Source organism: Somniosus microcephalus, chromosome 5 (assembly GCF_052327205.1).
Source record: "Somniosus microcephalus isolate GS21.2 chromosome 5, FLI_Smic_1.0, whole genome shotgun sequence".
In the NCBI taxonomy this organism is placed as follows: Eukaryota; Metazoa; Chordata; class Chondrichthyes; order Squaliformes; family Somniosidae; genus Somniosus; species Somniosus microcephalus.
Window position 1 is genome coordinate 300,934,294 of NC_140991.1, and position 15,124 is coordinate 300,949,417.

The 15,124-nt window shown below is 46.4% G+C and overlaps 1 protein-coding gene across 2 annotated transcripts in view; it reads right to left on the minus strand.

The window, feature by feature from the left end:
• LOC147117862 (coagulation factor XIII A chain-like) overlaps window positions 1-15,124 on the minus strand; it is a 137,202-nt gene that overhangs the window by 39,685 nt on the left and 82,393 nt on the right. For both annotated transcript variants that reach the window (XM_085989244.1, XM_085989243.1), the window contains exons 7-9: window positions 13,943-14,117; window positions 8,325-8,463; window positions 4,244-4,347 (exon numbers count right to left, since the gene is read on the minus strand). In XM_085989244.1, coding sequence (XP_085845370.1) covers window positions 4,244-4,347; window positions 8,325-8,463; window positions 13,943-14,117 — 418 coding nt within the window. The remainder of the gene's footprint in view (window positions 1-4,243; window positions 4,348-8,324; window positions 8,464-13,942; window positions 14,118-15,124) is intronic.

Sequence of the window (15,124 nt, forward strand, 5' to 3'; positions counted from 1 at the left end):
TACAAAAGCAAGGAAGTTATGATGAACCTTTATAAAACACTGGTCCAACCTCAACTGGAGTATTGTGTCCAATTCTGGGCACCGCACTTTAGGAAGGATATGAAGGCCTTAGAGAGGGTGCAGAAAAGATTTACAAGAATGATTCCAGGGATGAGGGATTTCAGTTACATGTATAGACTGGAGAAGCTGGGGTTGTTCTCCTTAGAGCAGAGAAGGTTGAGAGGAGATTTGATAGAGATGTTCAAAATCATGAGGGGTCTAGACAGAGTAGAGAGAGAGAAACTGTTCCCATTGGCAGAAGGGTCGAGAACCAGAGGACACAGATTTAAGGTGATTGTCAGAAGAACCAAAGGCGACATGAGGAAAAACCTTTTTACGCAGCGAGTGGTTAGGATCTGGAATGCACTGCCTGAGAGGGTGGTGGAGGCAGACTCAAAATGGATAAGTACCTGAAGGAAAACAATTTGCAGGGCTACGGGGAAAGGGCGGGGGAGTGGGACTAGCTGAAGTGCTCTTGCAGAGAGCCGGCACGGTCTCAATGGGCCGAACGGCCTCTTTCAGTGCTGTAACCATTCTATGATTCTATGATTCTATGAATCAGGAAGGCCGTTCTTTCTGGAAGCGATGTGAATCTATTGAATGTTTGCACGGGGAGCGAGCTGTGGGAGGAGCTGGCTTTATAGCGGAGTGCAATCCCCAGCAATAAAAAGGAGTTGTTGCCATTGTGCGCACAAATGTTTTAGTGATGTTGAAATAATTGCAGAGCAAAGGGCTGCGCCAGGACATCAACCAGATGAGGAGATCAGCAGCAAAAGAAACTGGGAACAGCTAAAAAAGTGGCTCAGCTGTTCAGTCCGATAAACTGGGAGGGCAGTGGCAATTTTTGGGTAGCGGGCTCCTCATTCAAACCTTCCTTAAATACACAACTCCATAGAACATATTCAAAAATAATACTGTGTTAAGTTATTAGCTTACAAAAGTAAAGAATGTAGCTGGCATTAATTAGTTAATATGGACATTTTACATCAATAAGCATAATTTTTTACACTGGATAATATCGTTCACCCACCGCTCAACAACAACAACAACAACTTGTATTTATATAGCGCCTTTAACGTAGTAAAACGTCCCGTGGCACTTCACAGGAGCGTTATCAAACAAAATCTGACACCAAGCCACAGAAGGAGATATTAGGGCAGGTGACAAAAAGCTTGGTCAAAAAGGTAGGTTTTAAGGCGCGCCTTAAAGGAGGAAAGAGAGGTAGAGAGGTGGAGAGGTTTAAGAAGGGCCTTGGCAGCTGAAAACACAGCCACCAATGGTGGAGCGATTAAAATTGGGGATGCTCAAGAGGCAAGAATTAGAGGAGCGCAGATATCTCGGGGGGTTGTGGGGCTGGAGGAAGTTGCAGAGATAGGGAGGGGCGAGGGCCATGGAGGGATTTGAAAACAAGGATGAGAATTTTAAAATCGAGGCGTTGCTTAACCAGGAGCCAATGTAGGTCAGCGAGCACAGGGGTGATGGGTGAACGGGACTGGGTACGAGTTAAGACACGGGCAGCTGGGTTTTGGATGAGCTCAAGTTTACGTAGGGTGGAATGTGGGAGGCCAGCCAGGAGTGCGTTGGAATAGTCAAGTCTAGAGGTAACAAAGACATGGATGAGGGTTCCAGCAGCGGATGAGCTGAGGCAATTAGTGTATTTGTTTGTTGTCTCCCCATCCCCATTCCTCTTTTTCCAACCTTACTAAAATCCATTTATCTTTCCGTCTTCAGTTCTGATGAAAAGCACACACCTGAAACTTCCTAACGGGCCTTCTCTGCTGACGTGCTGACTGACCTGCTGTATATTTCCAGCATTTTCTGTTTTTATTTCCGATTTCCAGCACTTGCACTTTTTTCCTCTTTATCATTCTACATTTCTCAAACTGTTCTCTTTTCTAGGCTCTCACGAATTCCATTGGTGTTGAACTTATTTTATCTACTGTCAGTACTCTTGTGCTCGTGTTAATACAACGTCAACAGTACTGAGGTCGGACAGCATGTTGTCAAGTCAGTGTTTCCTCTCCTTTGAGAACCAGGGAGGGGAGCTGTCACAAGTTGCCTTACGGAAAATTTCTAGCCTAGAAAGCCGCATGTCACCCAGACGCCAACGCATTATCACTAAGTAAATTACTACATGGTGATAATTCATTGGCGTCTAGGTGTCACGTGGATTTTTTGACCTGGATTTTCTGGGCTGGGAGCATTTCTGGCATGGATCCCGTTTCTGCCCAGCATGGAGATGCTCCCATTATCCTGGCCATGTTTTTGGCACCGGGGTAATCTGCATGCGAGTGGAAGGTGGGCTTTATGGCCTCCCAGACTGAGTGTACAGACCCCAGGTCTCCTTCTGTCAAGCTTAGAATGCTGGCTGTCGGGCCCCTGCATCCCCGCCAGAGGCATGGTGGGCTGAGTGGGCTCGTTCTGTGCTTTATCATTCTATGATTCTACGATCCGGTGTTCAATCAGGGCAGGTAACAGGAAGCACTGCAAAGGCTTTCTTTCCCTCAGTTTAATGGCCTAGAAATTGGCCTGAGGCGCCCAAGCGGCGCAAAGTTCGCCTGAGCGCTGGAATTTGCGCCGCGATCGCCGCATTAGCGATCGCCGCAAATTCAGTTGAAGTGCCCCTAGAGGGAGACGGGGCGCGGCTCGAGGCGCTCCGCGTCCCTCTTAGGGCGCTGAAAGTGAATTTCGCAGCGCTACGTGCCACAGCGGGCCTTCCTCCCACTGTTAAGGGGGAGGAGCCTGCAGCAGCGCGAGCCCCGATTGCGAGTGCCGGCAAAAGAGCCCGGCACCAAGGAGAAGTGCTGGGCTCTCGGGAAACAGCCGGCAATGCCGCGGGGAGGGGACCAGGAGGCCGGGGATGGAGGTGCTGGCAGGCGGCCGCCAAAATAGCGGCCGCCCCGCACCTCCATCTTAACCTGCGCCTCTGCCGGCGCAGCAAGGCCCCGTGAACCGGGCGCGGGTAGCGAATGGTGCTACAGCGGCGTTCGCTACCAAATATCGCGATCGGGGCGCTGCGCAAACCGATGATGTCATCGGTGGCGGCGCAGCGCAAAAGGCTAACGCCACCATTAGCGCCCCTGCTGAATATCGCGGGAGGCGCAGCCAGTGGTGCTACAGCCACTGACTGCCTCTTTAGGCGCTAACAGATGGCGCTACTCACCCAATTTCTCCCCCAGTATCTTTTAATATCCACCTGCCCCTTCACGCCCTGCTTACTGGAAACTGCCAGGGAGGTAAGGATGCAGCACAGTGTGTCCCCAAAACAAGTTCCTGGCCCTACCCACCCCAGATTCAAACAACTAAAAACAAATAGCGGGACAAGGCTGAAAAATCCAGGCCGGCATCTTACTGATGTGCTGGCACAATAGTCTCTTACACAGGCTGAGGCTAAATCGCTTCGATCACTAATACTGGACGCAATAAGGTATTCACTGCAAAAGGAATGTCCGACGAAGCAGAAAAGTGGGATGTCCAATGTGTGCCTACAACGTGTTGAATAAAATTAGGTCCATCTCTCTAGCGTCGTCTGTTGTTCCTTGAGGGCATATGTAGAGGCAAAAACCATTAAAGAAAGAATTTCATTTATATAGCGCCTTTCATGGCCACCGGACGTCCCAAAACACTTTACAGCCAATGAAGTACCTTCTGAAGTGTAGTCACTGTTGTAATGTAGGAAACGTGGCAGCCAATTTGTGCACAGCAAGCTCCCACAAACAGCAATGTGATAATGACCAGATTATCTTTTTTTTTTTTTTTTGCAGTGCTCTTCTTCGAAATAGTGCCACAGGATCTTTCACGTCCAACTGAGAGAGCAGACGGGGCCTCGGTTTAACGTCTCACCTGAAAGCCGGCACCTCCGACAGTGCAGCACTCCCTCAGCACTGCACTGGGCGTGTCAGCCCAGGTTTTTGTGCTCAAGTCTCTGGAGTGAGACTATGAACCTCACAACCTTCTGACTCGGAGGCGAGGGTGTTACTAACCGAGCCACAGCTGACATTCCAGAGCAAAACAGAGAAAATTACATTAAAGAGTTCACACGGTAATGAATTATTTGGGGGTATATTTTGTATTTTATATTTCTCAAGGATATTGTCTCTCACAGTTCATTGGGTATCAGCATTAGAAACCTTTGTATACTCAACCTGCAAGCATCAATATCAGAAAAGTAAATTTCAGGAGATAAAGCCTTGTTGTAACCCACCTTCACTTGTTTCTTGAGGTGTGGCGTCTACAACTTGCCAGCCGTCATAACCTGGTGGAAGGTCAGATCTGGACATCCAACATTCATTCCAACAATGATAGTTCCTGTTTATAATGATGAACAAGATAATAAGACATTTGGAAACTTGATGTAATAAACAAGAACAAAATGGCCTGGATTTTGCAATCAGTGGCGAAGTGAGGGCACTCTCCGCTGACCTCGAAGAAAGCTGCCCACAAAGATTTAGCGGGCTCTGTGGCATCGATTTCCCCTTTTTCCGATGTGACTTTCCATCTGGCGCCATCTATAGGGGATCTATGGCGTCCAGGAACAATGAAGTCCTGAAGCAGACTGAGCAGCCAATCAGACTGAAGAATGATTACAGACAGCAAACCAGGAAGTAAAAAGCACGGATTATCATTCACTTTTTAATCATTTTACAGAAAGTGAAATAAAGATTGGGATATACTCATGGGATTAAGGTAGAAGCATAAAGAAACTTAAAAACAAATTGTTTTTTTATTATTTAAAAAATCTATGGAATTTTTATCATGGAATGGAGGGAATTACACTGCACATATATAAAATTAGTTTTTCAGGGCCAGAGAGGTTGTTCAGCAGTAATTATGACTTAGTATGCCATTAAACCCTCAGTTACACCTCATTCAACAGAATAGTGCGTAAAAAGTTGAACTGATTCTGTGTTGATTGTATCTGCGAAGACTGCAACAGCACACCCTGTGGAGGAGCAGGGTATCACTGACAGCAACTTCCGGATTTCCGTGTTTAACTGCGCATGTGCGGATGCCAGACATTGCTGTCAGTTTTACACGGTAAATGAAGGCGAGCGCTGACAGTTTCGCAAATTCTCAGCCAATATAGAGAAAACAAGTGGGACAATTTCATGTATATGATAATTATTCCTTTCCAGCGGTTTTCTGCCACATTATTATCTTAAAAATAATGAGAAAGGAATTATCAAACCATACTTAACACTGAAAAAAGAGAAATGCTTTATCTATGATCTAGCTGTAGAAACTTCAGAAGTTATATTTTTTGGCAGAACTGGAAAGTAAAAATCTTGTCATTTCACTTATAGAAATTATGGGCTGTTGGCCAACTATCTCAACAAGAGAATGGGTGTGATTGAGAATTGCAGCCAGACATTTCCTTTCAACTACAGATACCCAAATTCAAATGCAGCACACAGCTTGGAACAATATAAATATATTCCAATTAAAACATGTTTGAGCATTAGTCCCAGGAGACACCCCTGTTACATAACACCAAACTACATTAACTCTTTGAACACAGAGAGCTCTTTTAAACTTTCAAAGTATATCCATGGTTTCAATTATTTAAAAATATGTACAAGTAATTGTATGCACATTTTAAATGCTGAATGTTATAAAGTAGAACAGGGTAAGGATAACCAAGTATAGGATATTTCTGACGAAGGGTCATCGACCTGAAACGTTGGGCTGGATTTTGCCAATGGGGGCGCGTTGGAGGCGGGGCTGCTGCTTGTCGGGTTTTAGTCCCGCCTCCATCGACTTGTGGCCAACCCACGCTATTTTCCCTTGATTGACCTTGTTAAGCCCACCCAGCGGGCTTAGCAGACCAATTAAGGGGAAGCCGGTTACAGAGAGTGTCAGCGTATGACGTTTCATCTGTCAAAAAATGTTGACAGATGAATTGTCATCGTTTGACAGCTCAGTGAAGCTGTCAAACACTGACATTCTCTGTTGTTTGATGAGTTCTTGTACTCAAGGCTCATCAAACCTCTTTTGTGAGCAGAAATTAGATGGTTGTTGCATTGGAGAATGCAGCAGCCATCTGTCATCTCTGCCGGTGAGATGCGAGACTCTCCGCGTCCCCAACGGTTGAAGCCTGCAGGAAGAAACAAAGGTAAGTAAACATTTTCTATCACTTTCCACTCACCTCGCATACTCTCCTCTTCACACTTGCACCCATCACTTACCTCCACAGTGCACTTTTGCACCCCTCCGACTCCCGCAGACCCACTGCGCACCTCGGTGACCCTGGCGGGTTTTCCCACCGTCGGGAAGCCCACGCCTCTGGTGGAAAAATGTGGATAGTCCTCTTAACTGTCCGTCAACTACCTGTTAACAGGCAGTTAAGTGGCTGTAATCCCCTTCCTGCCTCCAGGAGACGGGACCCGGCATGGGTCGGCTACCCGCCTCCTGGGAAGGTGGCACGGAGGCGGGTTGGGGGCGGGGTGGGTACCCGCCCGGGTGGGTACCCGCCCCCAGATTCTGTCATTTTCCCAGCAGTCCCGCCTCCAAACCTGCCTCCCCAGAGCTGGCAAAATCCAGCCCGTTAATTCTGTTTCTCTCTCCACAGATGCTGCCTGACCTGCTGAGTATTTCCAGCATTTTCTGGTTTTATTTCAGATTTCCAGCATCCGCAGTATTTTGCTTTTGTAATAGGATATTTCTTAATGAAATCAAATCGCAATAGAATTTTGTTTTTCAACGTTGGTCCAGCAGTGATATTTTGTCACCCACAAGACTTCAGAGACCAAACAAACACGTAGCCATGTTTCATACTGTGCACTCAATGGGGAAGGGGTGGTGGGGGCGGGGGTGGGGGGCAGGGGGTAGTGTGGTTCGTGGGGGGTTGGTGTGCAGAGTGGAAAGGGAGTGCCATAAATCGCAACTTCTACAAGAAGTAACTCAGGAAGTACTACTGGACGGCCAGCTGAGGGTGCCATCCGAGGAGTATAAATACTCGGGCGTGGGCCCAACTTGGCCAGAGATAATCTGGAAACAGGAAGCTAGTGACTACTAACTAGACCTCCATGTTTTGTTACAAGTCGATTAAAGCCTTGCTTTATGTACAACCAAGTGCGTAGTGAGTCTTTATTACGTCAGGGAGTATGCCGGTTCCTGTTATGAATGCATGAATTGGAAAACCCCCTCCCCCAAGTATGCTTTATGGCATATATTATCCCAATAGCAATTGATATTTTTTAAGTATTTACAGTAGATATTAAAAAAGCCTATTAACAGTTTCGGCCACAGAAGGTGGACAACTTTTTTTTTTTATTCGTTCATGGGATGTGGGCCTTGCTGGCAAGGCCAGCATTTCTTGCCCATCCCTAATTGCCCTTGAGAAGGTGGAGGTGAGCCGCCTTCCTGAACCACTTCTTTGTAATGGTTTGGTATAACTGAGTGGCTTGCTTGGCCATGTCAGAGGGGCAGTTAAGAGTCAACCACATTGCTGTGGGTCTGGAGTCACATATAGGCCAGACCTGGTAAGGACAGCAGATTTCCTTCCCTAAAGGGCATTCGTGAACCAGATGGGTTTTTAATGACAATCCAGTAGTTTCATGGTCACCATTACTGACACTCGTGTTTTATTCCAGATTTATTTAATTAACTGAATGTAAATTCCATGATGGGATTTGAACTCGTCTACTCAGATCATTAGTCCAGGCCTCTTGGATTACTAATCCAGTAACATAACCACCTATGCTACCGTACCCATAACTACTCCGATGGAAGGTGGCCTAGTCTACGACCGCGACCCCTGCCCTGTAAGCACGTACCTCACTGGTGGCCGGGGCGGCCCAACATTGGGCGGGCTCAACTCGTTGAGCTGCATCGGGACGCGGCAGCTCTCGTTAACGAGGCCGGTGCCTCAAAACTGCGGGTATGTTCCTACGGTCCTAGGTATGGACGCCCGCCTGAGGCACACGCACAAGTCGAAATCGACCACAATATCTTTGATGATGCTTTCCAAAAAAAATGGGCCAAGTGTATTAGAAATTTAGTTGATCTTACAGCGAATGAAACTAGAAGTTGGTGAACGAAGATTATTGGCAAAGTGATACCACTGTTTATGTCAGTTCTATTTTACTGCTTTGTGCAAGAGACAACTACAGGGGTGTATAGACATGGTGGGAAGCAAAAAAGCAGACTTGTTAGGTCAAATGATCTTTTCCTGATAGGAAAAGAACATAGAATAATACTACGTAACAGACTTAATCTTATTTTGACTGTAAGATTATTTACTGATTTAACAGAGTACTACATTACATGCTGTTAATTGTTCTTACCAGATCGAGTCCTTAGTCAATTCTAAGTCTTTCTTTCCCTTTTCATCCAGAATGATGTCGGTGGTTAAGTTAGCGTTATTGTCGTGAGCTGAGGAGAAGTTTGTCACCGTCCTGGCTGGTATCCCCAAGCAGCGAAGAACTGGTCAGAATTAAAATAATGGAACATGTTCAATTTCTTCTGGAAGAGAGTAGGATTTACCATAATTCAACCCGCGAATAAACACCTCTTAAAAATGTCCATTTCTGCGCTGTGGCTTTCTGATTCAAATAATTAGTAAATAAGAATAAATGCAGAAATTAAAAAAAGGTGTCAATGGCTCAGTGATATCAGTTATTGGATAGGAATGTGTTTAGTTTGCATTTTTTTTTAAACAATTTTGAGAATGCACAGAAGGTGTCCAGAAACCATATATGGTGTTAGATCACAGATCAGCCATGATCTCATTGAATGGTGGAACAGGCTCGATGGGCTAAATTGCCTACTCCTATTCCTATGATCCATGCCTAGTCTTACTGACCTGTGACCCATGTCCTAGTCTTACTGACCTGTGACCCAGGCTGGAAACCATGCCTAGCTTTACTGACCTGTGACCCAGGCCAGAAACCATGCCCAGCCTTACTGACCTGCAACCCAGAGATTTTTTAAACATTACTCAGGCCCGCCAAAGCAAACAATTCTTCTTAGGCAGTCCCTCAGAACCGAGGATGACTTGCTTCCACATTAAAAATGGGTTCTCAGGTGACTGATGAGTCCAATACGGGACCTACAGTCTCTGTCACAGGTGGGGCAGATGGTGGTTGAAGGGGCGAGTGGGTGGGGTGCTTGGGTTAACGTGCGCTCCTTGCGCTGCTTGCGCTTGGCTTCCGCTTGCTCCCGGCGAAGAGACTCGAGGTGTTCGGCGCCTTCCCGGATGCTTCTCCCCCGCTTTGTGTGGTCTTGGGCCAGGGATTCCCAGGTATCAGTGGGGATGTTGCACTTTTTAAAGGAGGTTTTGAGGGTGTCTTTGAAGCGTTTCCTCTGCCCACCTGGGGCTCTCTTGCCGTGTCAGAGCTCCGAGTAGAGCGCTTGTTTTGGGAGTCTCGTATTGGACATGCGGACGATGTGACCCGTCCATCGGAGCTGATCGAGCGTGGTCAAAGCTTCGATGCTGGGAATGTTGGCCTGAGCGAGAACACTGACATTGGTGCGCCTATCCTGCCAATGGATTTGCAGGATCTTGCGGAGGCAGCGTTAGTGGTACCTCTCCAGTGCTTTGAGGTGCCTGCTGTACATGGTCCATGTCTCTGAGGCATACAGCAGGGCGGGTATCACTGCTGCTCTGTAGACCATGAGCTTAGTGCCAGGTTTGAGGTCCTGGTCTTCAAATACTCTCTTCCTCAGGCGACCGAAGGCTGCACTGGCACACTGAAGGCGGTGCTGGACTTCATTATCGACGCCTGCCCTTGTTGACAGTAGGCTCCTGAGGTATGGAAAGTGGTCCATGTTGTAATACTTGCAACTACAGCTCGATGCAACAGAGTCCATCCTCTGTAACATAGCAGACATGTGGCAGATCTGTCGGTCCTCTACAAGATCATCACCGCAGCAATATCATAAGTTAGCAGCCCTTAATCCAGACACTGCACGCTTATACTAGGAATACAAGAGCTGTTGTAGTTGCAATTCAACCTTCTCTTTGATCCACAGAGTCTAAATGGATTATCAGAACTTTTGGGGTGAAATCCAACTTTGGCAGGGTCGCAAATTGGGTGGTAGCGAACGGGCCGCCCATTAACCCTCCACATGATGCTCCTTTCCATTGACTTTGATGTATACCAGGTGCCTGATTTGCTCCCACGCGCTTTGCACCCCCACCAAAGTTCAATTTCACCCCCTTTGCACTTCCTGTTTCTATTACTTTGTCCCCCAAAATGTTCTCACCTCAGAACAATTTCGCAAGATACTTACAAATGAGAAATACCATTCAGCCCGTCTTAATTCATCCTCCCAGAACATCCCTATACTCCCCCGATTGGTGCATCTAGCTGTCTCTTAAATGATTCCAGGATTTTCGCTTCCACCATTCTGTGCGGAAGTCCATTCCCAGTGTTGATCATGAAGAAGAACCTTTTGAGATCAGTCCTAAAGTTGCCTTTTACTAGCTTGAGTATGTGTCCCCATTTCCTACTGCTTAATTTAATTTCCTACTGCTGGATTAACCTTTTCCATACCATTTACTGTCTTACATACCTCTGCAGGATCAGCTTTCATGTGCGTCCTTTCCAGGTTGGAGAGCCCAAGTCCCTTCAGTCTTTCCTCATAACTTAAACCCCTGACAGGCGGCCTCAACCCTCATGGCTCTTCTCTGCACTCCCTCCAGAGCTTGAATATCTGCCTCATTCCTCAGCAACCAGAAATGGACACAATATTCAAGGTGTGGACTGACCAGAGCCCAGATTTAGCACAGCTTTCTCTGACTTGTGTTCCCTGATTTTCTTTACTTCACCATTGGCGGCCGTGCCTTCAGCTGCCGAGGCCCTAAGCTCTGGAGTTCCCTCCCTAAACCTCTCCGCCTCTCGACCTCTCTCTCCTCCTTGGATGCTCCTTAAAACCTCTTTGGCCAAGCTTTTGGTCATCTGTCCTAATATCCCCTTATGTGGCTCGGTGTCAAACTTTGTTTGATAATTGTTCCTATGAAGCGTTTTACTACGTTAAAGATGCTGTATACAAATGCAAGTTGTTGTTGCTGTTGTGTTGACTATGCAGTTCAACATTCTATTGGCTTGTTGAACATTGAATCAACTGAGACTCCCAAGTCTGTGTCAACTTCATCCGTAGCTATGTCAATACCATCCGTGAAGTATGTATGCCATAGAAACATAGAAGATAGGAGCAGGAGTAGGCCATTCGGCCCCTCGAGCCTGCTCCGCCATTTAATGAGATCATGGCTGATCATCCAAACTCAGTACCCTGTCCCTGCTTTCTCCCCATATCCCTTGCTCCCTTTAGCCTTAAGAAATATATCTAACTCCTTCTTGAATATATTTAATGAATTGGCCTCAACTGCCTTCGGTGGTAGAGAATTCCACAGGTTCACCACTTTCTGGGTGAAGAAATTCCTCCTCATCACTGTCCTAAATGGCTTACCCCTTATCCTTAGACTGTGACCCCTGGTTCTGGACTCCCCCGCCATCGGGAACACCCTTCCTGCATCTAGTCTGTCTAGTCCTGTTAGAATTTTATAAGTTTCAATGAGATCCCCTCTCATTCTTCTAAACTCTAGCGAATATAAGCCCAATCGACCCAATCTCTCCTCATGCGTCATTCCTGCCATCCCAGGTATCAGTCTGGTGAATCTTCGCTGCACTCCCTCCATGGCAAGAACATCCTTCCTCAGATAAGGCGACCAAAACTGCACACAATACTCAAGGTGTGGTCTCACCAAGGCCCTGTACAACTGCAGCAAGACATCCTTGCTCCTGTACTCGAATCCTCTCGCTCCGAAGGCCAACATACTATTTGCCATCCATTTTTACTTCCTCTGTGCAATATTTTACACTTAACTGCATTAAATTTCATCTGCCATTGTTCAGCAAAGTCAGGTATTTCGTTTAGCTCATTCTGTAATTTCTGGGCCCCATCCATCGATTCTACTGCGCTTGTAGTTCGGTATCATCTGCAAATTTGACCAGTTTGCATTGTGGGTCAGAATCTAAGTCATTGATGTGAAGTAGAAACTGTAGTGGTCCCGGCACTGAGCTTTCTTATCCATACCCAAGATTTTCCCAGTTTTGATTGTTCCCTGTATGTGGTTCAAATGTGCTGTACTGGGATATTCTAGGCCACAGGAAGGTGTGTGGACTTGGCATTCCAGACAAATTCAAGACTTTTCATTCTCTCTGGTTTAATTCTATTAGGGATCATCCCTGCTATAGTTTCTATGATGATAACAAAAATTTCACACATGCACAAACAGGGGGTTGCACGATTACAAGATAATTAAACTATTTCCTTTTTCTTGGAGAAGAAAACCTGCCATTCACAGCCAAGCCACAATTCATGTTGAAATCAGTATCAACAAAAGCCTGTAGTGAAAAACCAGACCTCCATATTGCCCGTTAGGGATGAAAATGTTTAAAATATTGGAGCCAAAGTTCAGCAAGGCAGATTTTACTCAGGGGAAAAACTCTACTGGCTGGAGTCATACCTAGTACAAAGGAAGATGGTTGTGGTTGTTGGAGGTCAATTATCTCAGCCCCAGGACATCAGTGCAGGAGTTCCTCAGGGCAGTGTCCTTGGCCCAACCATCTTCAGCTGCTTCATCAATAACGTTTCCTCCATCAAGGTCAGAAGTGGGGATGTTTGCTGGTGATTGCACAGTATTCGGTTCCATTCGCAACTCCTCAGATAATGAAGCAGCCCATGCCCGCATGCAGCAAGACCTGGACAACATTCAGGCTTGGGCTGATGTGGCAGGTAACATTCGCGCCACAAAAGTGCCAGGCAATGACTATCTCCAACAAGAGAGCGCCTAACCACATCCCCATGACATTCAATGGCATTACCATCGCTGAATCCCCCAACATCAATATCCTGGGGAGTCTCCATTGACCAGAAACTTAACTGGACCAGCCACATAAATACTGTGGCAACAAGAGCAGCTCAGAGGCTGGGTATTCTGCGGCGAGTGTCTCACCTCCTGACTCCTAAAAGCCTTTCCACCATCTACAAGACACAAGTCAGGAGTGTGATGGAATACTCTCCACTTGCCTGGATGAGTGCAGCTCCAACATCAGTTAAGAAGCTCAACACCTTCCAGGACAAAGCAGCCCACTTGATTGGCACCCCATCCACCACCTTAAACATTCACTCCCTCCACCACTGGCGTACCGTGGCTGCAGTGTGTACCACCTACAAGATGCACTGCAGCAACTCACCAAGGATTCTTCGACAGCACCTCCCAAACCCGCGACCTCTACCACCTAGAAGGACAAGGGTAGCAGGCGCGTGGGAACACCACCACCTCCAAGTTCTCCTCCAAGTTACACATCATCCTGAATTGGAAATATATCGCCGATCCTTCATCATCGCTGGGTCAAAATCCTGGAACTCACTCCCTAACAGCACTGTGGGAGTACCTTCACCACATGGACTGCAGTGGTTCAAGAAGGTGGCTCACCACCACCTTCTCAAGGGCAATTAGGGATGGGCAATAAATGCTGGCCTTGCCAGTGACACCCACATCCCAGGGACAAATTAAAAAAATGTGTGACTGTATCTGTGTGTGCGTGTGTGACTGGCGGTGTGTGTGTGTGTATGAGTGAGACGGTGAGTGTGTTTGTGTGTGACTGGGTGTGTGAGTGAGACTGTGTGTGTGTGTGTGTGTGTGTGTGTGTGTGTGTGTGTGTGTGTGACTGGGGGTGCATGTGTGTGACGGTGTGTGTGTCTGTGTGTGTGTGTGTCGGTGTGTGTGTGTGTCGGTGTGTGTGTGTGTCGGTGTGTGTGTGTGTGTGAGAGAGAGACTGGGTGTGTGTGTGCGTATGCGTGCCAGGTCAGGCATATATTTAGGTGCGATTATATAATATACAAGCCTCTTACCACATTCATGATACACAAGTCTAGACGCATAAGTTCTCACCTGTGTTAAATACTGCAGCAAAGACCCAGCATTGTCCGTAACAAACTGGCAGTTTATTCTGGAAATACTGTAACAAGATTTCGACACTGCTATTCCAGGCTGTGGGGGCCACTCCATCTCTGTAATTGCCACTCCAACATCCAACAAGAACACCAGCATCATCTTTAGAATTAATCTGGTAAAAGAGAATATTTCATTTTTCATACGCTGCATTTTACTCAAAAGACAGTTATTGTTCAGAAACTGCAGCAAACTGTTAAGTTTTAGAGCAGTTTGGCTGGAATCCTGGGAATACAGGGTTAACTTGGTCTCTTAATACTTTACATATTGAAGACGATTTACCAAATTCATTAAAACAAAATTTAATGAAGTATTACAACATTACAGATTCTACTACGGTTAACAAACACATTTAGCAATGCATAGAAATATGTTTGATTAGTGGCTATTTTTAATTTTGAGAGATTTAAAATATTTCCACAATGATCATTTCAGGTTTTCTTTTATTGGGATTCACTTGAATTAATTTCCGGTGAGGTGTAATGCTCAGTTGTAATCTCATTACTGAAGCTGTGTGTAGATAATGGCGGATACAATGGCACTGCACAGCACTGTGCAAATAATGCCATCTACGAAGGCGATTTCACAAGCTAAAACATTAACAATTGCACTTATTACATTCTATCAACCAAAGGATTTCTGAGTAAGAGCAGAATACACCAAAGCTGAAATCCCGAGTACAGGGATCCCTCCCCAACCGCGGGGGATACGTCCCTGAAAACCCCCGTGGTTAGTGTTGTGTATGTAATATGTGTGCTACTTTGAACCTATGGACAGGACTGCACTACTTGTTGGGCGTAGTGATACGCAGTACCACTCCTGGCCATAGGGGTATAAATAGTACTGTGGGTACTGATCCCCCTCAGTTCCCGCCTATGGGCATGAAGTAAAGACCTATGTGCAGTCCCTACCTCCAACCAGTAAAGGCCTGTTTGAGTTATACGTTTAAGTCTTTGTGTTAATTGTTCAATACAATACACATACTTAACACTGGCGACGAGTCAGGCTCTTACCCTGCGGCAGTTATTCCAGGCGGCTTCGTCCAAAGACAGGACGTTGAAGAGAGGTTTCAATCCTCAACACCCCACTCAAAACTGAAGGGCAGCAGAAATCCTGACAGCT